The sequence below is a fragment of the Eublepharis macularius genome, chromosome 15, assembly GCF_028583425.1.
Source record: "Eublepharis macularius isolate TG4126 chromosome 15, MPM_Emac_v1.0, whole genome shotgun sequence".
Taxonomy (NCBI): domain Eukaryota; kingdom Metazoa; phylum Chordata; class Lepidosauria; order Squamata; family Eublepharidae; genus Eublepharis; species Eublepharis macularius.
In genome coordinates, this window is record NC_072804.1 from 32391793 (window position 1) to 32418755 (window position 26963).

The window sequence follows — 26963 nt, forward strand, 5'->3', positions numbered from 1 at the left end:
CTGGAGCACAAAGCAAGTGAGGCTCATCAGCTTTCTTTTTGTTGGCAATAATTTGCCTGAAGCTTCTTAAACTGCTGGGAGAGGTCCTGGGGGGGTACAGAGCTGGCTGACATCAGTATGCAGATGACACTCAGCTCAATGTCTGCGTTATGTTTGCAACCTCTTTCTTAAGCACCTGTTGGAAGTCACATCTTAGACAAGTAAGACCTGGCCTCTGAGGTACGTCTCCTTGTAACCTGCACAGTAGAATACTGCCAAGCAGTCTGTGATGGGCATCCCTTGAAGTCTGGAAACTAAAACCAATCCAGAATGAGGCAGCCAGGTTAATTTCTACCATTAGCCACTGAAAGCACATTACACCTGCTCGTTATGACTTGTCTGGGTTGCCAATTTGCTTCTGGGGCCCAACCCTTCACAGCACTGGCCAAAGATATTTGAGAGGCTGCCCTTCCATATGATCCCTCCCATTCACCACAATCCCCAAGAGATCATGTGTATCCCACATCGCCACCCTACTGTAATCTGCCAACTGAAATTCATCGAATCCAGAATCTGACATTCTTTTTAAGGCCCTGAAGATTTTTTTTTTGCTTCATTCAGGCGTTTGTGGTTCGTATAGATCTGCCTGGCCACTTACAATCTGCTGTGACTATTGGTTCTGAACGTAGTGGGTATTACATAAGTCGATCCTAATGATATTATTGGTTTATTTTATAACTCACTTTTGAGAAGCTTTGTTGGGGGCAGAAACGAGCCAGGGTGATATAGAGTGTCGGAGCATCGCTACTGAGACCTGGATTCAAATCCCCTGGGTGACCTTGGACCAGTCTCACACTCTGGGCCTACTCTACCTGTCATGGCTGTTGTGATAAAATGGGGGAAGAGGTTTCTTGAAGAATGGATGAGATTTTGAAAAAAAAACAGCATTTAATCAGTGCCAAGAACAAGACAGAGGAGGCTGATCTGCTTCATTCTTGTTTGCAATGATTTTCAGTGTCTGCTCTGCTTAATAACTAGCTCGTTCATTCCTAGGCTGTGTGCAAGAAATAAAATTAATAATTAAAGTATATGAAGCTTCCTGTAAGCCCAAAGGGCCAAGCCATAGCGGAGACCCTAAAAATCACTTTCCTGCTTTTGCTTTCTTCAAGGTAGCTTCTGCTGGGTGGACAATGCATTTTCTAGCACCTCTGCACTGGAACAACCAAAACATTCTATCACTTCTGATGCAGTGAGCTAGTGGGAGGACTTATCTATCCTCAAGAAGAAGCTGGTTGTTGCATCTCTTTATGGAATTAGGGTTCTCTGTTTGCCTCCTTCCAAGCAGGCGGCATTTCCAGATCACAGATGGCTCCTGATGAAATCTCAGGGGTGGGCTCTTCTGAAGGCAAGTCAATCAGACGTATACCTAAATGTAAGCCTTTTCAGCCACAAGAAAAAAATTACTTCCACTGTTTTTGGTGTGTGTGTGTGGGGGGGGGTTTAGAAATTGGGGAAGCACCAGAACAGGCTCATAGCTTTGAAGAACAGGATAGGGCTATATTAAGCACACACTGATCAAAACAGTCACTTTCCTGCAGAATGCTCAAGAATTTGTCCTGGCACTTTTGGACAAGACATGCCTGGCACTTGGGAAATTTTACTTTTACTTTATTTATAACCCGCTTTTCTCGCCAGTGAAGACCCAAAGCACCTTATGTCTTCCTCCTCTCCTCCATCTGATCCTCACAACAACCCTATGAGGTAGGTTCAGCGGAGTGTGTGTGACCAGCCCAAGGCCACCCAACAAGATCCATGGCAGAGTGGCGATTCAAACCTGGATCTCCCAGATCCTAGTCTGACACTCTTACCAGTACACCATGCTGGCTCTCAAGTCTCCAGACATTGCAGCCAAGGGCTTACCGATCTGTTTCTTGAGGGGCAGGCACCAGCTTCTTCCACCTTGCCACCAGGTCCTTGGCAAAGTCTCCAACCGATTCATGTTTCCGTAAACCATTCACTGTCTTCCCCACTCCAGTCTCCTGCACCAAGGTATAGAAAACCCATTTAGGTTTTGACAGTAATTGACAGCCAATATTAGTTTTCCTGAAGCACACAGACCAAAATATCCTAAAAGGTAACATTATATAATTGTTTAAAAATATAAATACGTGTGGGTATTTTGGAAGATGTCTTACCCACACAATACTAAAGGCAAAATATGGATTATAACCCATCCACATCTCATTGCGATGTGTAGAAATTTTATCAGTGTTTCCAAAAGCACTCGGAATGAAGGAGAGAGAACAAGGAGTGCTTTCAATGCCACAGGCACTCCCCAGCATGTGCTCACCAAAATCACATCAAAATATACATGTTGATCGCAATAGCCCTGGTAACACATCTGAGGGACTTTTTTTTACAGATTTCATAGAGTTCTTCGCGACTCGCTGGTAAAACTAGAGAATTTATCAGGACAGAGAGCAGCACATCTCACGGATAGTGAGATCCCATCTCCATGGCAAGATTAGACATTTTTTTAGCTAGAGGGTCACACTTGGCCCCCACTGCCTCACTTCTCCACAGGACTGTTTAACCCTCTTCCTTCTCAAGAGCAGAGCCCCTTCTTCAAGTATCTCAGCTTGTGCAAGGGAGCATGCAGCTGAGGAGCATAACAAAGGGGCAGGGAGGCCTCCAGGCCCAGGTTCTGAACAGATGTAAGAGAGAAATACAGTCAGGCATTCTTTGCACACTGGTGAAACCCTCAGGCAATCTCTCCCAATGGTTTCATATAGCTGGTACAGATCAGGGGAACAAGATGCAATCCAGCGGGACTTACAACATATAGGTGTAGAAACTGTCCCCCAGCCCTAGGTGTTGGGACAGATCAAACAGATAAGAACAGAATAGTCAGAGTACGGTGCCCCCAATACCCATCTCAGTGCTTATCACTGAAATCCACCAGGGCAGGTTCAGTTCCAAAGCAAGGCCTGAAGCCAAACGGAAATGGATCTATAGAATCCCTCTCATGCACCAAACCTTGGTGTTGGCCGGCTGAAACCTTCTTGAGCAGGTTACTCAACGAAGGGATATTAGCCAGTGGGCAACAGTGATTAAGATAGCTTTTAGGGGGGGATGGGAAATGTTTCACAACCACTTTTTTCAAGGGAACTAGTGCTACTCCCCCCCCCCCCATTTAAAGATGCTTTCAGAGTGTCCTGGGCTATTTCCACATGGACGTCTCTCCCCGCCATGGCTTCCCTACAGCAGCACAGTTTTGCGGTGCATCCCCATATCATCCACTATTCGTCCTGCTTCCATGTCTCCTCAACACACACACAATGTAGCCACAATCTTCACCAAACCTGGTTTGAGACAATCTTTTTGGAAAGACTGAAGCTTTGGACAGGAAGGTGCCCACCTTTTCAAGCCCTGCCCCCACGGGCACCTTTTTCTCTACTTCAGTCCCTGCCACGGCCATTTCCCCTTTCTAACTGATGTCTTTTTTCAGACTTTTAAAAATTGATAATAGCTAAACCTTTTTAACGTTATAATGGTTTATTGCAACCAATGTTCTTGTTCCCTGCTCTCATTTTTTAAAAAGTTAAGTCTCTAGTCCTTTTGGCTGTAGAGTTACACAGGGAAAATATACTGGCTGCATATTTCTCTTCACCATTAGAAGCTTTAAAAAAAAGCCTAAACCCTCCAGTGACAGGGGAGGGGATGGTAGTCACAGAGGGTCAAGGCAAAGAAAGTGAGTAGAAAACTTCTTTGTGGATGCTCTGCTGTCACTGCAAAGGCCCTTGCATCTATACTATGAAAACTACGCAGAGAATCGTCTCTGTATAAGAGCGACACTGGACTCGATCAGACGCATCTGTCTTTTCAAGCTCAGTTTTATCAGCCATGATGGGCAAGGGTAGAGCACAGAGGAGGAGGGAGGCTGGGGCCTTCCATGCAACCTCCATTCCTCAGGCCGCCCACAACCAGTGAAATTCATCCAGGTCACAGCTCCGCTAACATTTTGTACTGTTGAAACTGATGGTTCTTCACAGGCAATTTTAGCCCTGTTGCAAAATCTCTAGCATAGACACAGAAAAGTTCATCCCATCAAGGCACTGCTGTGTCTTGCGGTTAAAAAAAAAAGTAGTGTCACAACAAAAGAGCTCTTACCAGAAGGATATCAACCGTTATGGGCAGCTCAGAAAGCCTCTTCAAACTTTTCAGCAGCTGCAAAGACAAAGGGAGAGGGAAGAATAAGATTTATTTTAATTTTTTCCCTGCACGCAGCACAAAATACAGGAAAATAGCTCTTCCTTGGAGCAGACGTGCAAGAAGAGCAGAAAACAAAATCAATGGAGTTGTCAAGATAACGGCCACACAGAAGGAATTCGGTCTTGTTGTAAAGAAATATCCACGGTCTTTTGTTGGCCAGAGATGCAGAAGTCTCAAGCTGCCAGCACTGCAATAGGTAACCTCTAATTTGCATTACTGGAGATTCTCGCAGTGGCTCAGGAGGTATTCAATTTTCAACACTGTGCAAGGGAGACAAAGCCCTGCATTTGATCTTTCACTGTGGTGGCTTACTTGTCAAGAAACTGGAATGGAGCATGGCTGAGGTCTGAGTTTAGCAGAGATGGGCATCTGTTAAGGATGCCACCAATGGCAGAGCCAGCCAAATTTTTATTTATTTCTACCTTTCTCCCCAATGGCAACCTAAAGTAGCTTACAGCGTTTTCCTCTCCTCCATTTTATTCTCAAAACAACCTTGTGAGGTAGGTTAGGTTGCGTGTGTGAGTGGCTGAAGGTCAGCTAGTGAGGTTTCAGTGCAACCTCACCAGGGTCTCCCAGATCCTAATCTGACAGCCTAACCAAAACACCACACAGCCCGTTTCAACTTCAATGATGGTGAAGAGGCAAGACTTCCTATCAAACCTTACCCACAAAGCAGCTCCAAAATGTTACCAGTAGCTCCTTAGCACACTGGTAACACATGAGTGAGAAGCAAGGGCATAAAAACCATTTCATAAATCCAGGCTTCCACCATCTCTCTTGCTGTCCAAGCTGGTTCCCATCCCAGGTACCCCAGCAAGAAGAAGGATCTTTCTCTCCTTCCTCTAGTCCTCCTCCACCAACTTCTTTCCAGGCAGGGTTCAAGTCTACCAGGAAACTAAACCCTCCAAATTTTAGAGCCCTCACTCCAATGAACAGCTAGGGAACAGCTCAACCCATTGTAATTTATTTAGAACATTTTTTTATCCTGCCCTTCCCCGCAAAAGAGTGCATGTGGATTTCCCTGCTCCTTTTTACCTTCATGACAATCCTGTGATGTAGGAAATGCTGAAAGAGAATAACTGACAACCCAAGGTCACCCAACGCAAGCAGAGAAAGGAGCATAGCTTTCCCCACTGCTAGTCAATCACTCAAAGCGTTAAACTAGCTCTATTGTTACAGCCTGCTTTGAGACCCTTTCTGCAACCCAGGTCTGTTTTTAAAGTGTGGCTCTTGGGCACCTGAGTTTTTGCATTCCTAATGTGGTCTCAACTCCCTGAGAATATCCCACACTAGCAACTCAGCTTCAATCATGAGCCACCCTCCCCAAAGACACGCGTGTCAATACTGGTGATGCTCAAGGCTCCACGCAGTGTGTGCAAGCTCTTATCCCCCAAATCGGAGCCTATGATCCTTGTGCAGATCGCCACCGCAGCTTTCCTCGAGCCAGGCTTGGAAGCAAAAGACCATCAAAAAACGACAAAAACAAAGAGACCCACAACAGCTAGTGTAGAGCAAAGCCTTCTGAAGGCGCCACCCCCAAAATGGGTAAGATCGACATCCATCCACAGCTGAGCTTTCTGTGCTGTAGTTCTCTTTCTGGTGGAATGGCCTGACTGATGAGGGCAGGAAGGCTCTCACGCTTCTGGCATTCTGCTGAATGTGTAAAACAGAATTGTTCAAGGGGCCATTTCGATAAAGGGGACATGGTTGTTGTGAATGTGAAACTTTAGGAATTTATTATATTGTTTATTTTTACTATTATGCTGTTTTTATTATAGTGTTTATTTATTTACTGTTTTCATTGTATTGTTGTTAATCGTAGCTGTGCTTTATTACAGTACATGTTGTCTGTAATATGCTGTTTCACTGCTTTGTTCCCGAGTCTCTCCTTCCTCCTCCTTTGTATTATACTGTGTTTTCTGTATGTTCTCTAATTGTGTGATCCAGCTGTAGTGCACTGGTGCTGTATGGATTACGCTGCTCTCGTTGCATTTTTTCGATTTTTCGATTTGCTTTGCAATTCACCCTGAGAGAGAAAGGCTGACTGCAAATGAAATGAATAATTAAAACGCCGCATAAGTTGGAAAGAGCATTTGCAATGCAAGACTCCTGCATGAAGCTTTCTAACCCATGCATGCACAAATGCACTTATGCAAACCTGGATCACAGCATCACAACCAGAAGTTTGTTCAGAGAGTTCCCACAGTTGCAATCAGGGCTGTACGTATTTGGCATGCAGGCTCCTCCTAACTTGCAGTTGTGCAAGTTAGCACAATGAATGGTACACGGGGACTCAGCTAACTGCTCTCCCCTTCCGAAAGATCTTAATCTTTGTGGTTGTGGACCACAAGATGGCAAATTATAGAGGCACATGGAGCCGCTTTTAATGCAACCCTTGTGATTTGAGAAGGTGGGGCAGGAATGTATGCACAATTTATTTTTAAAGAGAATCTAGAGGGAAAGTGAGCATTTGGCACAAAAGACTGAGCAGAACAGCAGCAGGCAGCAAGATAGCTCCCGTCCCGACGTCTGGTGGGTCGTCTCGGTACTGAGAAATGCACAATTTTAGTTTAGTCCAAAACACTGATAATTCTGATCTAAAGGAAAGAAAACCCACATCCTATTTTTTTCTGCTGAAGCAACTTATTCCAAAGCAAGGCTGTAATGGCTGATGAAGAAATTAACATGCAAGTGACACTAAAGCACTTCCTCTGGACATCAGCACATCAACATGGAAAGTTTCCTGCGCTCTAAAGAAAAATTAGCTCCCGGCCAAGATTCATAGTGCAATCCTAAGCCGAGTTACTCCAGTCTAAGCCCATTAAAATCAATGGGCTTCGACTGGAGTACCTGCACAGTCAGTTACTTCAGATGAGCTCTCTAAAATACTGTAAGCAGCTAAATCTTAAATACAGAGGGAATAACTTGTTTTTATTGATGGGAATGAGATTGAGGATAAAAGATGCCCTTCAAGGTCTGGAACAGTCTTAAACACTTTTACAAGCAATCAGCTTTAAATTAAAGAAAGAACTGCGATCAGATGACTATGTAATACCTCCAAAGATAACAGGATTTTAAGAGATGGTAACTGCTGTTTCTGGTATAATAGGCAGACTTTGTATGTTTGTGGTGCAGCAAGATTTCAGTCCAACAGCACCTTGAAGACCAACAACAGTTTCAGGGTATAAGCTTTTGAGTGTCAAAGCTCCCTTGGTCAGACACTTTGACTCTCAAAACCTTTGACTCTCGAAAGCTTATACCCTGGAAAATCTTGTTGGTATTTAAGATACTGTTAAAATTGAATCTTGCTGTTCTACTGCAGACCAACACAGCTACCCACCTGAAACTATGTATTTGGTGGTTTTGTTGTAAAGCCCATAACTTTTGGAGAGACAGTGCGGTGTAATGGAGACTTGGGCTCAAATTCCCACTCTACCATAAAGCTTGCAGGGTGATCTTGAGGCAGTCAGTCACACCCAGCCTAACCTACCTCACAGGGTTGTTGAGAGGATAAAGTACAGAAGGATGGAACCTCATATGCTGCTCCAAGTTCCTTGGAGGAATGACAGGATAAAAACGCACTAGACGGACAACTGTGATGTATTAAGTATTCCAATCCCATGTTATTTATTTAAATATAAAGCAAAACAGCATTCAATGTACATGTTATTGTAATTATAGTTTGCCAGACCCTGGAAACCACAAACCATCCCTTTAAAACTGGAATGGTTAGAAAAAGTCAGAGAAAGGCGACTTTGAGCTAACAGCTTATTAAGAATCTCAGGTCAAGTTGGTTTTACTAAACGAGATACAACGGTTGGTCATACATGAAGGAGGCCTGGGGTAGCATCGGACTCATTCCCCCCACCCCCAGCACGTCACTGTGTCCAAGCCACAAATTAAAGCTTCCCGACAAACCCGGATTCCATACTCTGGAGTATGGGTTAGAGAGAACATTCTGGTTTGCAGGGAAAAGCACTAATCACAGTCTGTGAGCTGGACACAACAACAAACAGTGGTTTGTGTTAAAGCAGAATTATTTCATTAGATTACCACATGTAGAGAATGAGAGGAGCTCAGAGGAACGCCTCACGCTCATTCACAGAACGACAAACTATGGTTAAAGTTATAATGGGTGGATACAGACTAAGTTCTCCCTTCCTGCTGCAGCCCCCCACCCCCTGTCATTCTTTAGGCTCCCCTATTCCCCAGGAGCAGCATTTTGTGGAGATCGGCGGGATGCAGCAGGAGGTGGGGGATGGGGGGGAGACCAGAAGGTTTCAACACAATATATATGCATGTGTATATACACACTCAGTTTGTGATGTCTGCTTGGATGTAAACTCTATGAAAGTATTTTTAAGGCTGGATTCTTCTTAAGAATATCAGGGAATACATGTTTGTATGAAAAATGGATGCCTTTCATTGAATATGTTATGGATAATGATATACAACCATCTAATAATATACAAAACAATCCTTTATTCATAAGAATAAAGGATTATACAACTAACAATGTAAATCAGAGCATGGAAAAATGTAAGTATTAAGGTCTTTGCAAATTCAGTTATTGTTACAACTTAAGTCACTTGATAAAACAACTGTTATTTTCTCTTCAGTCACTTTGATTTCATATGTTTTTAGAGCTTTGTTTTTAGAGCTTTTCTCAGTACACAGCCCTTCTTCCCCTCTTGTTTTTTTCCCCTACGAAGCCAAAGGAAAGAGGCTGCATGCGAGGAGGGGATTTCAATTAATCACCACTCCAAGAACACAACCGCTGCTGGATGGAGCAGGGCAGCAAACGTGATGGTTTGCCAGGTCAGCCGAGCAGCTTGGGCTTGCCTTGCCAGTGGAAGTGGAAGCTCTTCCACAGAATCTTCTCCTTCCAGTTTCAGAGCTTCCCTACACAGTTCCTTGTAGCCGGGAGTGCAGGTGGGTGATGCTTGGCCAAACAGTAGCTTACTGTAGGCAGGAGCATGCACACATATGCCTTAACCTCAAGGGCTGGTCTATGGTGAGATTTTTACCCTGCCACATAGAAACTGGAGCAGGGACGCAGACATGATCTTCTTGCCATTTGACAGGACTTACAACAGCCCTTAACTGAAAAATCTGGGGCCTAAACCAGAGCCTAACAACGTACAAAGTATGTCCTCTGTCATACGACACCTCCCTGGAAGATGCACAGTCTTTACTTTTTCTCTAAGTTACAAAAAAAGATTTCTGGGGCAGATAACAGTAAAACTACCCACAGAAATCCCCAGTGATTCATACATAATTAAAGACTTTAAGCAGGCCTAAAACTATGGGTAACATTGACATGAAGAGAGTTAGTTTTTCTACTCATTTGCAGCAAAGGCTATGTTAAGAAAGCATCATTTTGACCCAGGTATGTGATCACATGAACCTGCTTTCTACTGAGCCAGATGACAGGTCTATTAAGGCCACTGTTGTCTGCTCAGACTTGCAGTGGTTCTCCAGGGCCTCTGACAGACGTCTTTACCTGGAAATTCCAGGATCTGAACCTGGGACCTTCAGCCTGCAAAGCAGTTGCTCTGCCCCTAAGCTACAGCCCCTCTCCTAAACAGCCACAGCCAATGAAGACAGATCTTTAATTTTCAGACTGTGTACCAGGCACATTAAATGTACCATGAGATACCATAAAAAAACCCCTGAAAGCTCCTGTGAGTTCACTGAATCTTCCCATGCAGGAGGCCAGCGATGTGGTTTTTCTGGTAAATTTTTTCCAATTCAAATGTAAATGAATGATTCACATTTAAATGAATGATTTAAATAATGTTAGCAAAAGAAGGCAAATACACCATGTACCAGCTCTGGGCTTTGGCCATGCTTAATATCTCACATTCAACTCATCTCACATGACTGATTTGCAGCTCAACTGCCCCGACAACATTAAAGAGACTTTGTTTACATATGTGGGGTGGGGCATTTTCCACTGAAAAACATAGCACTGGAACCCCCACCCCCCACCCCAGGAGGAGACTGCCTGCTGCATCTCTACATGTCTTGGGTCTCTGGCCTTGCCTTGTTCCAATCAGCTTCTGGCAATTCTGATGTGTTCTTGCACTAGATGCAATCAGATCAGTCATTCTTGCTGCAACCATCCAGCAGAACTACCCATTCTCAGAAGTGGCTCCCTATTGCCCATTGGCCTGAGCCACTTGTACTGGGCTTGTGTCTCACTTAACTTATTTCTAGAAGGATTTGGATTTAAAAGGGGATGAAAAATCAAGTTACACACTCCCAGGGCCGGATCAACTGGGGGGGGGAGATAGTCTGCCCCCGGTGTTGGCAAAGAGGGGGCGCCGGGCGCAGCTGCCAGCTGCCGGGAGTGTGCTGGAGCTGGTGGTGGCAGTACGGGCAGCTGAGCGGAGGGCTGGGAGGCCGCCCGCACCATTCGCCTGCCCCGCTGATGGGGGCGGCTGGCTTGCCGTGTGTGCAGGACAGGGAGTGTGTGGCAAGCCGGCCGCCCCATCAGCAGGGCAGGTGAATGGCACAGGCGGCCTCCCAGCCCTCCACTCAGCCACCCGCGCTGCCACTGCCAGCTCCGCAGCAAACTGTGCACCGGGGTGGCCGGCTTGCCGTGTGGGCGGTGCACCTCCGGGCCCTGCACACCCCACCCTTGTTAATCAGAAATGGTGCCCATGCTAGTGACATTTAGAAACACAAAGCCTAACCTACTTCACAAGGATGTTGTGAGGATACAATGGGACAGCATAATGGTTAGTTTTACACTGGGATCCAGAAGACCCAGGTTCAACCCAACCCCCCTCCCCATAAGACTCTTTTTATGCCATTCCCTTCACATACTATATACTATCTGTGCTTCATGTTGTTTAACGTAAGTCCTAGAACTGATTATGTTCTGTTTTAGCAAAACTTCAATTCTGTATTGGATCCTTGCTAATGCTATGTCTTTGTAAACTTGTAATCATTTACTTGATGATATTGTTTATGGAAATGTTCTTGACACTGTATGGAAATTCCTGCTCTTGTCCTTGCTACTGATTGTACTAATCTCACACTATGTAATCTGCCTTGAGTCTCAGTGAGAAAGGCGGAATATAAATGACATATATGTACGTACGTACGTACGTACGTACGTACGTACGTACATACGTACATACGTACATACATACATACATACATACATACATACATACATACATACAATGTGTCTTAAAAGTGTTCCGTTAGGAAAACACTGAACTAGGAGTAAGAGTTGGGGTGGCACACTGGAGCACAAGGGAATTGTTTCCAAATCCATTGAAGACCACAGTTTGCCCACTACCATGTTGTCATACACACACAAGCCTCAGATTGAAATGGGCATCACCCTCCCTCGCCACAAAAAAATGCCCATAGTCAGAAACAGACATGTCAATATATTTTTAAAATCCAGTATGACATCCCCCTTCCTCTGCACATTATACCCCCGACACATGCACACGCTCATGATAACATGGAAACATAAATAAAGTGTGATGGACCAGACCAATGGTCCATCTAGTCCAGCATCCCATTTCACACAGCAGGCTACTAGCTGTCACGGTTCAGCAGCATTCTTGGGGACAAGGAAACTGGAGGGGAATGTGAAGTTTATTTAACAGTTGCACGACTTGCCATTTTTAAAAAAAATAGCATTCTGGAACTGACAAAACTACCCCTTGTCCCTGGACAAAACATCTCTAGGTTGGTGCTTTTTAGAACACCCACCCCCACCCAATCACATCCAAACCTGAAAGCATTTTTGAACAATTTTCAAGCAGTGCATCTTTGTCCAACATAGCTGAGCTCCCAAAATCCCAAAGGGATTTTTTTTTAATTGGGAGCAGTTCGGCTGGTTCCAGAGCAGACATAAAGCCTTTTAAACACAAGCAGCACTTTTAGGAACAACATCTCTTAGCTCGGTGGTTTCATGCCACAAGAAGAAGAAAAATGCCTTCCTTCCAGCACTTGGATGCTGACTAAGCAATTAATATGATGAAAAAGGCTTCCTGTATCTCTTTTCTCACACCTACACCTCTAATTTCAAGAGTTCAAAAACTTGAGAGGGGGGACAGCAGAAACCAGTCCCTCCTTTTTCTTTTAAGTTTTCTATAGAGACAAAATATGGTACAGTGGTTAAATTATTAAGCTAGTACTAGACACCTCCAGGTTCAAATCTCCCACTCAGCAAAGAAGTGCACTGCATATTAATTCACTTTTTTAATCTGGTTTACCTCACAGAGTAATTGTGTGCGAGAGGAGGAATCCTCCTTGGAGGAAGAGTAGGCTAAAGTATAATAGAGCACCACATCACCCACCCACCCCTATCTTTCCTCATACTTCTTCCTTACACATGCTTACACAGTGTAAGGAAGACCAAAGTGGCTCTCTATATAAACAAAGATGGTTAAAGAACAGTTCCGGGGCACCTTAAAAGCATCTACTATGGGTCTACAAAAATAATGTGCAGAAATTAATCCAGATTAATTAGTCCAGAACAATTTTTAAAAAGTTTTTTTAAACCCCCAAAAGGCCTTAAAAGAATACCTTGAAGACTATAACAGATTTACTGTTGCAAAAGCTTTCCATTAAGTGGAGTGTGCTCTAGAAAAGACTGGGCAGTCATGAATTAATGTCTTCAAGACTGTTACAGACATACATACACATGTATGGCAGCTACCTATCAGGAATTTTTTAAAGGGTGAAATCTTATGGACAGTACAGAGGGCTGTCCTTTAGAGATTCATGACGCGCTTTCTGATAAGAGAGGGGAAAGATTTCCTTCCATTCTTTTTATATCTTCCAACACACAATGACTTTTTCCAGTGGGGGAAATGTGCCAGGCAGTTGCAGCAAAAATAAAAGTGCCCCAGAGCCTTTGAAACCAACTCATGTATGGCAGCCTGAACTTTCAAAGGCTGGAACACATTTGGTCATGTGCTGTGCCTGATATCAGCCCATTCCCAAAGTTCACACTGACAATGATTTTAAAACCTTTTTATCATGCCTTTCTCACAAAGGACTGAAGGCAGGTGTGTGTCTGGGGGAGATTCATAATACTGCCTTGGTCAGTTGGGCAAGGGCTTTAACGACTGCAGCAAAAGAAATCCAGGCTAAAGAGGGGATCCCAAGGCAGAAGCCCAAACTCAGGGGCTTGTTCTCTAGGCATGAGCTGAAAGGGGTGCAGGGGACGTCACCTAAAGATGGCTGGAGAAGAGTTCCAACAGCAAGCCTCCTCCCACTGTCTCCAAAACCTGTTTTAAGCCAGAACCGGAGTAAAAAACAGGGCGGGGAAAGTCTTAAAGTATCTTGAAAGACTAACAGATCAGTTGGGGCAAAACGCTTCCCTTCCTCGAAGTGCATTTAATTCCAGGGGGTGGGCTCGGAGTTTCGAAAGGTGAAAGGTGGTCAGAAGGCTGGGGGAGGGAGCATGAGCACAGACCCTCCCTTCAACTCCTCCGCAGTCACCCCGGCTCAACGTTAAGTGGTGTAAAAGAGTGTTCCGAGGTAACTTAATCCGAATTAAGCCCCCTTCAGGAAACTCAGCTGGGGGGAAATCACCCCACTTTGGCAGCAGCTTTCCTCAAACACGGGGGGATTCGTGATCTCCTCCCCCCCGCATCGCTGTCAAAATTTCAAGAAAGGCCTCCTACGTGTGCCCCCCCCCCCATTCACGACACGCATACATAACAACCCCTTCCTCTTAGCCTCCCCACCCCCCGTCCTAGCCTCCTTCGCCGGAATCCTTAAGGCCACCCCGGCCACCACTCCCCACATGCGGAGCAACCACCAGCGCCGCCCCCGGTCCCCCTCTCGCCTTACTCCAGGGGCTCCTTTTACCTTCTTGGGCTCCGAACTGCCCGAGAGCCTCGATTGCAGCTTCCCCACAACTTCTAGTACCGACTCCGCCATTTTTACTGCTGGCGAGGCCTCTTCGCGGCGGAAGTGGCAGTTGCTTCACCGTCTACCCAGGAGGACTCGGGACTTCCAAACCTCTCGTCTCCCTTCAATTGCCGTTCTCGCGCCGCCATCTTTGCTAAGGGAAAATGGAAGGGAGGCGAAAGGGGGAGGGGTTAACAGTTCTACGGTTTTAAAGCAGTCTTACGCCATCTTGGAAGAGGGCAAAAGCTTCTAAGTTGGAGAAGGTAGAGAAGGGTAAAAATCACCATCTCGGGTCAGGGCAGGCGGGGGGGAAACCTACATTAACTGAGAGGAAAATGGGTTGGAACCTTCCCATCTTGAGTCAGGGCAGGAAGCTTCTTTGCTGAGGCGCAGCCGCCATTTTGATAGCTGGCAAGAGTGTTCTCGCCTGGGAGCTTTAATCTTCGGTCTCTAGTTCCATTTTTTTTTACTCTAGCCTTCCTCCAAAGATCTCAGGGTGACATATGTGTTTCCCATTCCTCCATTTTATCCTCCAAATAACCCTGTCAAGACAGGAAAGGCAGGATTTGACTAGTAAGCTCATTTATCCTCACAACAGCCCTGTCAGGTAGGTTGGTTGAGAGAATGACAGACCCAAGGAAGTTACACAGTGAACTTTATGGCACAATGGGAACTCGAATCTGGCTAGATCTTACAGTCCTTAGCACCAGCCATTTTATCCACACAACCATCTTGTAAGGAAGATATGATTGCCAACCTCCAGGAGGCATCTGCCGTTCTCCTAGAATTATCGTTGATTTCCAGATTAGAGATCAGTTCCCCTGGAGGAAATGGCAGCTTCAGAGGGTGGACTCTGCAGCCTCACTGAGCACCCCTCCCAAATTTCACTGCACTGTCCCCAGGCACTGCTCCCAGCCTCTTAAATCTCCAGGAATGTCCTGAGCTGGAGTTGGAATCACTAGATGAGGCTAAGAGAAAGTGCCTGGCCTAAGGTCACCCAGCGAGCTCCAGGATAGGTTGGGGGTTTGAATCCAGGTCTCCTAAGAACTGCTGCACCCCAGTCGCTGTCATCATTTGCTTGCTCAATACAAAATGATTTGTGCCAATTTAGCACTGGGTGGTTTATGTTTTCTTTATATGTGTTTGGCATATATTCCAGAGATCCCAGTTTTATTGATGATGCTTGTAAGGTTAAAAAAGGGAGAGTGGGTCATTTTTTCCACTTCAAAAGATTTGAGAATCATAGCCTTCATATTTATCACATGATATTTGTGAATGATTCTGTCATATGGAGTTGCTCTAAAGTGGCAGGCCTTGCAAAAATCAGAACCTGTGATAAAAAGGAGAGTGATGTTTTGTAATGATTGTGAGTGTCTCCTTAATGAGCCTTACTTGCTGGGAAATGGCTCTGGCCAAGTACCCATCAGAGTTTGCCAGAAGTGATACCCATCTTTCTAGAGGTAGAGAAGGAGCAGCTAGATGTCTCTATCCCGCCCCCCCCCAAAGCAGTACCATATTTTTAAATACAAAATCCACCCCCCCCCCAAATCTTAAAATTCCATTGTTGGTTATTCTTGATATTTACCTCTAATCTCAGGAACAATCCAACAATCGAATTTTAAGATTTGGGGGGAAAGTTTCAGTTCAGAGCAAAAGAGGTTTTCTTCCACTCAGCCACAGCCTCTTCCTTTGAAATACTCCATGGCAGAATATCTCTCTCTGCTGTGCTATTTTATTTTAAAGCTTCAGGAAGCATTTTTTTCAAAACATAAAATAATCATTCAAAAATATAATCAGAAGCAGAGCACTCTGCACTTCCTTTGCATCTTGCTGCATGTGTATAACAGGTTGAGCAGTCCTTACCTTACAAACACCCACGTAGGGGAAGCCAGTACAATTATTCTTCCAAAAGAACGGATGGGACAGGGTCAGAGTCTACAAGAGCTGTGGCTTGAGATTGGTCAGAATCAAGGAGAGGTGAACTAAGCTGCATTCTCCAGCAGTAAAGGTGCCACATGTATTCTAGGCCCCCAGAAAGCTGCCTTTGGCTGGCCCACTTCTGCCTTTCCTGGCCCGTCAGAGCTCTTTTTGCGTCACTCCCTCCGAGCCAAGGTGATGGGGGATATATGATAAGGGTGGTCAGCTGGCCTGGCTGAATTGGGAAAAGGGGAGGAGAAAGAAGGCCAGAAGAGCCGCTGGGGTCTGGCCTTCTGCCGAGACTCCTCGGTTCTTTTCTCTCAAAGTATCCAGACTCCTGTGGCTTCGCCGTCCGTTAGATCAACCTCTCGGCACCAAGGTAGGGAGTAAAAGGCAGCCTTCAGTCTTGGAACCACTCACAACAAACTCCATCTGATCTTTCCACTTGAACCTTTACCAAGTCCTTGGCAGGTCAGTGGAACGGTTTCAAACTGGGCACAGAGCTGACTGAGTTGAGTTTTGTTTTGTTTTGCCTCGAAGAAAGGGGACAGGTGTTGTGATCAGAATGGGAAATAATAACAGAGAGTTCAGATTACTGGTTTGAAAGCTGGATCAGGGTCTTGGCAGAGTGGGACACTTGCCAGGAGCTACAGCCTAGTGAAGGGCCCGCTGCTGGTCAGAGATGCCTGGCTTTGCTGCTTTCGTCCGTAAATGAGAGACAGTCAAGGGCCTTGTAATATTGCAGGTTTCTCTGGGACAATCTTCTGTTTCTTGGTGATGGGGGGGGGGGGGGTGGACAGCATGGCTCTGTCATGCATGGTTTATGTCTTATGCCCTCCAAGTGACTCTCCTACCAGAAAAGAGGCATTTGTGGTCTCGCAGAGGGCTCTGGGATGATTTTTCATTTCCTGGTGGGAGGGATGCCAGAAGCAAGAGAGCCAGCGTTGAGAGCCTCACTCTTCTTCCTCCCCAGGCATTTTTCCCACTGGAAAACAGGAGATCAATCCACAACATCATAGAAGCCTCTGGGGTGAGCTTTCATATCTTGGTTTAGAGAGGGAGCACACCTGCAACTTTCCACTTCCGTAAGGCCTGTAGAGCTTCGGGTGGTAGCTCTTGCCCACCTCACAACAGGGCAAGGGCCACTTCTTGCTTGGCCTGGGGAGAGGAGGGGGCAGAAGAGCAGTGATTTTGAGGTTCAATTTTGGACCTTTGGCCAGGGCCCCAGAATCACTAGTCTGTCCCCGAGTATGAGAGGGGGACTGATATTGCAGAAGCAATGGTAGGATAACACTGTGCTAGCTATACAAGAATTTCCCACTCCTCTGTGCCAGAAATTCTCAGGATGTAGGAAGGGCACACTGACATGTTTGGAGAGAATTGTTAATGTGCTGTAAGCAATTAATGAGAAAGACTCCCCCAGGCCTAATGCTCCCATTCATAGAGGAGGCTGCCCATTGGATCTCTCTTGGTTTGTGGCTCTGGCCTCATCTCCTTAAAGTCAACCTCTGTGGTATGTATATATGTATAATTGTGCCATATCTCCGCAGCAGGTGTAATGGGCTCATTCTGTTATTCCCAACTGAGCAATATTGTCCAAGCACAGAGTTTGCAGCCTTTTAATCAGGAGGCTATCAGGAACTCATGCAGAAACACAAAAAGGAGGCTCATCTGAGGATAGGTAATTAGGAACAATCCTAAGCAGGTCTACTCAGAATCCTACTAAAATCTCTTCAGTGGGGCTTACTCCCAAGAAAGTGCTCTCAGGATTGCACTGTCAACCTTACACACTCAAAAAGTAAGCCACTGGGGGGGGGGGTGTAAGAGCAAAGCATGCTTTCAGTTTTAATTGAGGGTGGGGGAGTGTGCCTCAGCTATAAGTCTGGTAAAGATTCCTCTGTGCACTGCAAGAAAAAAAAAACTCTGTGATGCCCACATTCTTTAGATTATATTCATAGTCCTCCAAAACATTGAAATCCTGTGAATTAGAGTTTCTGTACATGAGACATCGGGGATGCTCAAGTGTAGGGAGAGGCAAGTTAGCCTGGAAGGGTAGTTTCAAAAGACAGAGGCACTGGAGATCACACCTCAGAGGGTTTGTTAATTTCATCTTTGCCTCAAGAAAGGCTCTGAAATTTCACTTCCCCTTCTGGAGGCGAAGATGAAATTAACAAACTTTCTGAGGAGCAATCTCCACAGGCGCTGTCTTTTGAAACTACCCTTCCCAGCTAACATTGCATCACTCTGCACTTGAGCATCCCTGTGAAAGATGTCTTGTGTAGAGACACTCAACTGTAATTTCACCAACAAAATTCTCAGAATACTTCAAGGACATAAGGTACTTTTTAGATGGTCACAGCTAAATTTTCACAGCTGCAGTTTTCAGACACTGAAGCTGTCCCTGTTACCCATAGACAGCCCCTCTTGTCTGGTCCTTGTCTCTGACAAATCACTTCCATTCTTTGATCTGTTGGGAGAGATTTGGGTACACCTGGGGCTCTACATCCAATAACATCTCCAACTTTGCCACTCTCGGACATCACAACAAAGTTAGAGTGGGAGAGAAGTGTGAACTTTTCAAACTCATTTCTTCCCTCCTTGCCTGACATGCTACACCGTGACCAAATACTTCCTGCTTTAGGAAATCTTTCATCTAATTCCAGTGTGGTGTGATGGTCAGATTCCAGCACTTTAAGAAATGGGAGTTTGCTTCTTTCTCAGTAACTGGGATTTTGAACCAGGATGAAACAGGTGTTTGGAATCTCTGTTTGGGGGAAAGAAACAACTTCCAATTTGTTGAAGTGCCTGCACAAGACATTGAAATTAACTAGATATATCAAAGGCTTCCTAAACCAGGAGATGTTTGTGCAAGTACAAAAATACTCCATTTTGTTTGTGAAAACTGAAAGCAGTCAAAGTCTTCACCTAGCTTGAACTTTCACTCAGTATTAATATTTCTGCAGAAAAACCTCTAGCTCAGTTCAACAGAAAGTTAGGCACAGAAAGAAATGGAATTAACAAGGTAGAAAAGAGCAAGTGTGTATTTGGGGATTTTTATTCTGTTGGTTTCAAACCGTAATGTTTTCATTGTGAATTGTCAACTGCCTTGAGCCATGAGGAAAGATAAGATATAAATATTTAAATAAATAAAATAAATAAAGGGTGCCCAACCCTATAAAGCTACTAAATATAACAAGTCAAGCATCACCCAGAATAGTTTCAGGGGGGAAATAACAGTATGGTCTTCTCTATAAATGAAATCATGTCAACTATCTGCTGTGCATCCCATTCTTCTACATGTACTTTTGGGATTTGGGGTTAAAAATGATACTTAAAGTGCTGTGTGTTCCTGCAGCCACTATGCTATTGTATCTGTAAGAAGAACTGTGCTAAAAGCACATTTTCATTTCCATGCATGTATTGCTGGATCCAACCCTGATTCAGCAGCAGTCAGCAGATGAAGCTTGTCCTCCACCTGGAGTGAAGCCTTATCATCTGCTGAAGTATGCGGAGCCAAAGGGGTAGAGTGGTTAGAGTATTGGGCAGGGATCTGGGAGAGCAGGTTCAAATCCCTCCTTGGCCTTAGAAGCTCATTAGGTGACCTGGGGCTAATCACTCTCTTTCCATCTAACTTTCCTCGATGAGGAAGATAGAACAGTGTTGTAAGTCACTTTGAGTCCCTATTGGCTGGTTGGTTGAGACAAAGTCGGCTGAAATTGAATCCCACGAAGACGGAGGTCCTGTATGTGGGTCGTGGGGAGATGGCTTTGGGACCCCAGCTTCCTACACTTGATGGGGCAGCACTTACACTGGCCCCGAGGGTTAGGAGCCTGGGGGTGATTCTGGATTCCTCCTTGAAGATGGAGGACCAGATCACTGCAGTTGCCAGGTCTTCCTTTTATTATCTTCGGCAGGCCAGGCAGCTTGCCCCTTATTTGTCTCCCCGTGACATGACTACAGTGGTCCAAGCAATGGTCACCTCTAGGTTGGATTACTGTAACGCGCTCTACGCTGGGCTTCCCATGGGCCTGATCCGGCGGTTACAGCTGGTACAGAATGCAGCAGCGCGGGTCATTGCTGGAGCACCGGTGTGGGAGCATATTACACCGGTGCTACGCCAGCTGCATTGGCTGCCAGTGGAGTACCGAATCAGGTTCAAGGTTTTGGTGTTAACCTACAAAGCCCTACGCGGACTGGGACCGACGTATCTGAGGGACCGTCTCTCACCATATGAGCCCCGGAGGACTCTCCGCTCTGGCGGAAAACATCTTTTAAGTGTCCCTGGCCCTAGGGAGGCCCGCCTGGCGTCGACCAGGGCCAGGGCCTTTTCAGTCCTGGCCCCGACCTGGTGGAATGCTCTGTCTTGCGAGACAAGGGCCCGGCAAGATTTGCTTGCATTTCGCCGGGCCTGTAAGACAGAGCTATTCCGCCAGGCATATGGCTAACGCCGGGCAGTGCCCGCCCCCCCCCCCCGTGAAGGGGGGGTTAAACCATCACCCCTATGCAAACACAGAGGCATGTATGAACCACTGGGCAGCATGAATTGTTATATTTAATGTTTTTAAATGTTTTTAAATGTATTATTTAATGTTTTTAAATGTTTTTAAACATGTTTGTATTTGTTATCCGCCCTGAGCCTGCGAAAGCAGGGAGGGCGGAATATAAATATAATAAATTAAATTAAATTAAATTAATTAAATTAAAAATGGGTATAAATATCAAAAGAAATAAATGCAGATCAAGTGGCTTTTTAAGGCAAAGCTACAAGAGCTAATCCAAAAAGTTGGCAACCCTAGCTCGGCACAACATCGGTGATCTTCTATTTATCCTGGGCCTCTCCCCATCCTGTTCTAAGAATTACCGATTGCTTAGCCTTCCAGAAACTTGATCCTGTCATCCAGCTCTGAAAGATGCAAGGCAGAGGTACCTCCGCTATTTCTGTCCTGTAACAAACAGGTTTGTCACTCAGGGACTCAAATCTCTCCCTCCCACCCCCACTTTAGCACAAGGGAAGCTGGACAGAAACAGCTGAGCAACAGCTTGGTTTTCTCCATCAGGAATCCCAAACTACACCATGCTCAGCGTAGAGATCGGGTGCACTCTTCCTGGGTTCATGCTGCCATGTTTCAGGCTGCCCTGCTGCTCAGGCTGGACTGTCCCTCTATAAGTTTAAGATTACCACTGCAAATGCTCCCCTATGATCTACGGTCTCTGTAATTAAAATGAATGCAGTAGGTATAAAACTTTGTCCAGCCTGATTTCATATAGTGTTTCAGTCGAGAATCTGGAAGATCCAGGTTCCAATCCCTGTTCTGTCCGGGAAGCTCACTGGCTGCCCTCAGGCTAGTCTCTCTCTTTCAGCCTAACCTACCCCACAGGTTTGTTGTGAGGGCAGAATTAGAAGCAGCTTTGTCACATTGTAAGTTAAGGAGAAAAGCGAGGTACAAATATCTAAAGAAATTAATACACTCATTTCCTTTCATATGTCAGAAGCTGTTTTTATGCAAGGGGACATGCAAAGCTGTGCCTCCTACTTGCAGACTGGAATGATAAGAGTCCATCCTAGCACCTCCGGAATCTCCAGAAGCCAGTCTGCTGCATGTGTAGATGGAGCTTTGGAGGATAAGTTATCTGCCTTTTCCAGAGACACACCTTATATTTCCGGCTACAGCCGACTGCCTTGGTGACCAGGAGGTTTTCTCAAGTGGTGGAGGGGAGGGAGGGGGAAGGGGGTTCACATAAAACTGGTGCAGTGAAGTAGAACAAACATGAGCTAGGAAGCCGCTGGCTCAGATTAGGCAATCGCTGTGAACTCTGGTGCTAGGCAAAGCCCTCATTCTCGCCCCATGTTTGTAATTGGGAGTTGGGGAAATACTAATATGGACCTACCTACAAGGTGAATACATTGTGCATCCTAAAACACTCAGCTTTATTACAGTCACCATAGAAACTCCCATGCACTTTGATCCATTCTAAAGCTCCTGCTTTTACTACTTTTAAGACTCACCAACTTTATTGTAGCATAAGCTTTTGAGAACCACAGCTCTCTTTGTCAGATGCTTTCGAGCTGTGGTTCTCAAAAGCTTATGCTACAATAAAGTTGGTTAGCCTTAAAGGTGTTACTGGACTCTTTACTATTTTGCTACTACAGACTAACATGGCTAACTCCTCTGGATCTATGCTTTTACTACTTGGGTCTAAGCATCAGGCATCCCCAGGTTTGAAACAAGAACAGCTCAGCACTAATTCACAGCCCCACCAAGAGACAGCTGAATGGAAGGAGCCGGGACTAACAGGAGGGGCGAGGGCTGGGGGGAGAAGAGGGCTTGGATCTTAAGGGTCTGGCCGCACAGCAGCAGTTCCTCCAATGCAGCAGGCATTTTCCCTAGCACTTCTTAGGAGCTGAGCCAAATTTCGAGGAAGATCACCCACAGAGTCAGGCAAGTTATAGGATTAACTTTTGTACTAGGTTTGGATTGTTCTGAGTGAGGTGAGAAGCATTTAAGAAGGAATCTGTGTGTGTGTGGGGGGGGGGGTTCTGGGTAGCCTTGGAAGGAGCTGAAGGTATTATAGGAACCTCTGGGCCTGACCTAGCACTCAAGAGCCCAAAAGCTGTAACACATGAGTTTGTAAACGTATTATACGGAGCATTTTAGATTTGAATTTTATGTGCATGTATTTTAGGAGTGGGGAAAGGAGAACGTTCTTGTTACTGCTCTGCAAGAGGATATGTAATGTTATGTTTCTGTTTGAGCTCTAAGATGAGGCTTTACAAGCTGTTATAGTATCTATTGATCACTTTTTTATCCCCTTCAGGGAGCTCGTGGCTTGCCCCCATTTTATCTTCACAGCAACTCTGTGAGGTAGGTTGTTGAGAGAGACTCAGCAGAAGTCACTCAGGGACTTTAGTGGTTGAGGACCAAACCAGATATGCACCAAATATTTTAAAAACTCAGGCCCAAGGGAGCCTGATTTGGATCAAGACCATGGCACACAGGAAAGAGGAGTTTAAGCCTCCATCCCCATGTTGTTTTCCTGAGCTGAAACCATCCCAGGCAGCTGCTATAAACAGAACACAGAGCAGGTCCTTGGGGCTGTTTCAGATCAGAAAAACAATGTGGGAAGGAGCTTTAAAGACGCCTTCCCAGCACGCCATTGTGCCATAGTACCAATCTGAATCAGCCCCCACCCTTGTGCTTAATTTAAAAAAAAAACTGCTGAGCACTTCAGATCAGAACTTCCAGTGCATGTTTGATTTGAACCTAAGATCTGTTTGAAATCCAGCCTCCTAGCCCTTGCACCACACAAGCATTAAACCATTCAAACGCTCTTTCAGACTTAGGAATCTTGGTCAGCCTCAGGAACTTATCAAGACTATGTGCACTAAAGAAAGAGAACTGCTGTCTTAAACTGCACTGAAGCTGCTCCAGTTTCACTGATGGTGCTTTCTCTTTTCTAGAGGAGTGTGGATTAGGACAAATCCACTGTAACTGACAGTGGTAGTTCCAGTGGTTTCAACGGGCTCTCTTCTTTCCCAAATCCATTCAACCCTTTTGAGTAGGACCACTGTGTATGCGTGTGTGCCGCCTAAAATGTTCTTGACAGAGTGGCTTCTCCCTTAATGTTGTCCTTGTAGGCATCCCTCTTGTGCCAATGGCTCCTAAGAAGAAAACCCCCAAAAAGAGCAAGGCAGTGAAGAGAGAGTCTCCTATTAATACCACAATGGTAGAGGATCCTTCCCTTGATATTGACCACCAGCACCAGCTGGAGGGCTTGTTTGAAAATGGTTCTGATGGATTCCTGTGCACCGCTACTGAAGTCATAGATCCAAGCCATGGAAACAGCGTCCTGGAAGTGATGAGTCACATGCGCCAAGAGCACTTACTTTGCGACCTCATGATCACCACCAAAGCAAAGTCCTTCAGCGTCCACAAGCTAGTGATGTCCTCTTGCAGTGATTATTTCAGAAGCCTACTGACAACAAATCTCCACCTTCAACAAGTAGATCTCAAAGAGGTTTCCTCCTTGGGTTTGGCCACAGCCATAGCCTATGCCTACACAGGGAAGCTGAGTCTTTCCCTGTATACCATCGGCAGCACCATTTCCACAGCCAGCCACCTTCAGATGTACACTCTGCTCAACATATGCACTGACTTCCTCATCCAGGAGATGAATGTGGAAAACTGGGTATATATTGCCAATATGGCAGATACATACAATCTCAACCAGGTAAAGGAGGCTGCAAGGAAGTTCATCAGAGAACACTTCCTGGAGTTCTCCGACACAGAGCAGTTCATGAAACTCACTTTCGATCAACTCAATGAGCTGTTGATGGATGACAATCTTCAGATCACTAGTGAAGTGGTAGTCTTCCAGATTGCTATGAAATGGCTCGAATTTGATTCCAAGCGGCTCAAACATGCTGCTGACCTCCTGAACAACATTCGGTTCGGCACCATCCCAGCTCAGGACTTGATCAGCTACATCCAGCCTGTGCCCTGTATGATGCAGAACCCAGAATGCCATAAGCTGCTGGTAGATGCTATGAATTACCACTTGCTACCATACCAGCAAAATGACCTTCAGTCCAGAAGGACCAAGATTCGAGGAAGCTATAAAGTGCTGATCACAGTTGGCGGGCGTCCGTGCTCAACTGAGAAAGCCCTTAGCAAAGACATAAACTACAGGGATGAAGAGGGAAACTGGAATAAGCTTACAGAGATGCCAGCCAAATGCTTTAACCAGTGTGTCGTGGTGATGGATGGATTTCTGTATGTGGCAGGAGGAGAAGATCAAAATGATGCCCGAAACCAGGCGAAGCACGCACTTAACAATCTGTGCAGGTAACAGAAATACCAAAAATGGCTTCAACAAAACTATTTGGGAAAGGTATTACATAAACATGTACTTATATTAAGGCACTGGCCCATCAAATTCAGTATTCTTTAGTCCGAATGGTTGCAAAGCTCCAAAGTTTTCACAGAGGGTTTTTTCTCTTATGGGCTATTAACTTAGTTACGGCCTCTCCCAAATTAATTCCTTGACGATGTCGATTTGAAAATATGATCTGGGAGATTTAAGCAGTTGGGTTGGATCTAAAGAAGTTATACTTAAGGTGCATCATGTGGTCACATGATAGTTGGTCCTATGTTTGATTGGAATAAGGCCATGGCTGAAAGGCAGAGAGTACTGAGGGCTCCGGGTTCAATCCCTGGTATCTACAGTTATAAGATCATCAGGTCACAGGCGAGACCCTCGAGACCTACTCCCTATCAAACTAGACAAGACTGACCCAATGGTCTGACTCTGTATAGGGCAGGTCAAGTTAGGTTTTTAGAACATAGATCTTGCCTTGTTTTTTACCTGAAGACCAAGCTCAGTGACAAAAATAAATATTCTTAGTTGTAGGGGAGGAGGGAAGGAAAGATTTTAAATTATTTGCTGTCTGAATCAATGCGCAGAAGGGCCATCCTGGTCCAGTGCTTTACTCACAGCATCTCACACACTGAAATTTCAGGTGATGATCTTTTCCCTGCAGGTACGACCCACGTTTCAAAACTTGGCTGCACTTGGCTAGCATGTCGCACAAGAGAACTCACTTCAGCCTCAATGTTTTCGATGGGCACCTGTACGCTGTTGGGGGCCGCAATGCCAAGGGGGCCCTCGTCTCTGTTGAGTGCTACGTCCCTTCCACCAACACCTGGCAAGCCAAAGCCAACATGGAGTTGCCACGCTGCTGCCATGCCAGTGTCATCATCGGTGGCAAAATCTTAACAACCGGCGGCTACGTGAACAACGCCTACTCTCGCACCGTTTGCAGCTACGACCCTGCAACAGACACTTGGCGAGATTGCTCTTGGCTGAGTGGCCCAAGGGGGTGGCACTGTGCCGCTACCTTAGGAGACCATGCCTATGTCCTGGGAGGCAGTCAGCTGGGCCCCCGAGGGGAGAGGGTGGATGTGGTCGCTTTGGAACGCTACAACTATTTGACAAACCAATGGAGCTGCATGGCCCCCCTTCCCATAGGTCTGAGCATGGCTGGGGTGGCAACTCTTGGCGGGCAAATCTTACTAGCGGGTGGCTGGAATGAAAGTGGGAAAAAGTACCAGAAGAGTGTCCTGGCCTACAACCCCGACCTGAATGAATGGACAGAGGAAGGGGAACTCTTGGAAGGCACAGTCGGGGTTTCCTGTTGTACCATTGCCCTCCCCCACTCAAGCACCCGGGGGTCCCGGGCCAGCTCCGTGGCCTCTGCAACCATTAGTATTTAAAGAAAGCAGGGCAGGGATGAGGCAAAGAATGCAGTTTTCATAAGTGGCTTCCTACTAGCCTGTTCCAATAGTAACCTAACAATGATAAAGGGTTTTGCTAACTTTCTACCCACTTAGAATCAGCTTTAACTCTCAGAACAGTCACAGATCTTACCGTGTGTTTCTACCTCCCAGAAACCACTGAGGCACTTACTAATTTCTGGCCCTTTGAGTGAAAAACTGAAAACACTCTCAGTGTAGAAATCTACCTACCCCTTTCCCTTGAAACAGTTACCATCCTTTTAAAAGATGTTCTCGACTTTCCTGGGTCTATTTTGAATGAAACTGCATTACTGAAATCTAGGGTTCTTCCATTCTAAATTAAAAAATTAAAATATACTGTTAAGTGTTGGTGTATTTTCTATACAGACCCTGTTGAGTTCAGAAATAAGGGGTGGCCAGCAGATCAACAGAGCAACAATGCTCTGAAAGACAAAAATCCATGCAAAGGTTGAATGTAACATCACTGTAGCCTTTATTTAAGACTCCATAACCTCTGTTCAGTTTTAAAATGTTCAAGAGTTTAAGCCCCAGCTTGTCCTCCTCCAGAACTGAGTTAAGGTACAGATCATCCCACATTTCTCCAAACCTCAC

General features: G+C 45.5%; 2 protein-coding genes across 6 annotated transcripts in view; one reads left to right on the forward strand and one right to left on the reverse strand.

Moving 5' to 3' along the window:
- Positions 1–14185, reverse strand: part of ELOA (elongin A) — a 35374-nt gene extending 21189 nt beyond the window's left edge. Inside the window, exons 1-3 of the mRNA XM_054999630.1 lie at positions 14101–14185; positions 4150–4206; positions 1900–2018 (exon numbers count right to left, since the gene is read on the reverse strand). Coding sequence (XP_054855605.1) covers positions 1900–2018; positions 4150–4206; positions 14101–14172 — 248 coding nt within the window. The 5' untranslated portion in view covers positions 14173–14185. The remainder of the gene's footprint in view (positions 1–1899; positions 2019–4149; positions 4207–14100) is intronic.
- A 2172-nt stretch (positions 14186–16357) lies between these two features.
- LOC129343356 (kelch-like protein 31) lies at positions 16358–26708 on the forward strand. 5 transcript variants are annotated; one of them, XM_054999527.1, is made up of 4 exons: positions 16385–16438; positions 17033–17089; positions 23696–24902; positions 25598–26708. In XM_054999527.1, exons 3-4 carry the CDS (start codon positions 23713–23715, stop codon positions 26328–26330), a joined length of 1923 nt encoding a protein of 640 aa, XP_054855502.1. In that variant the 5' UTR covers positions 16385–16438; positions 17033–17089; positions 23696–23712; the 3' UTR covers positions 26331–26708. The 5 variants fall into 5 exon arrangements, with proteins under 5 accessions (XP_054855501.1, XP_054855502.1, XP_054855505.1 ...); XM_054999528.1 differs by lacking the exon at positions 16385–16438 and adding an exon at positions 16452–16530; XM_054999526.1 differs by lacking the exon at positions 17033–17089 and having other exon boundaries at positions 16358–16438.
- Positions 26709–26963: the final 255 nt, after the last annotated feature.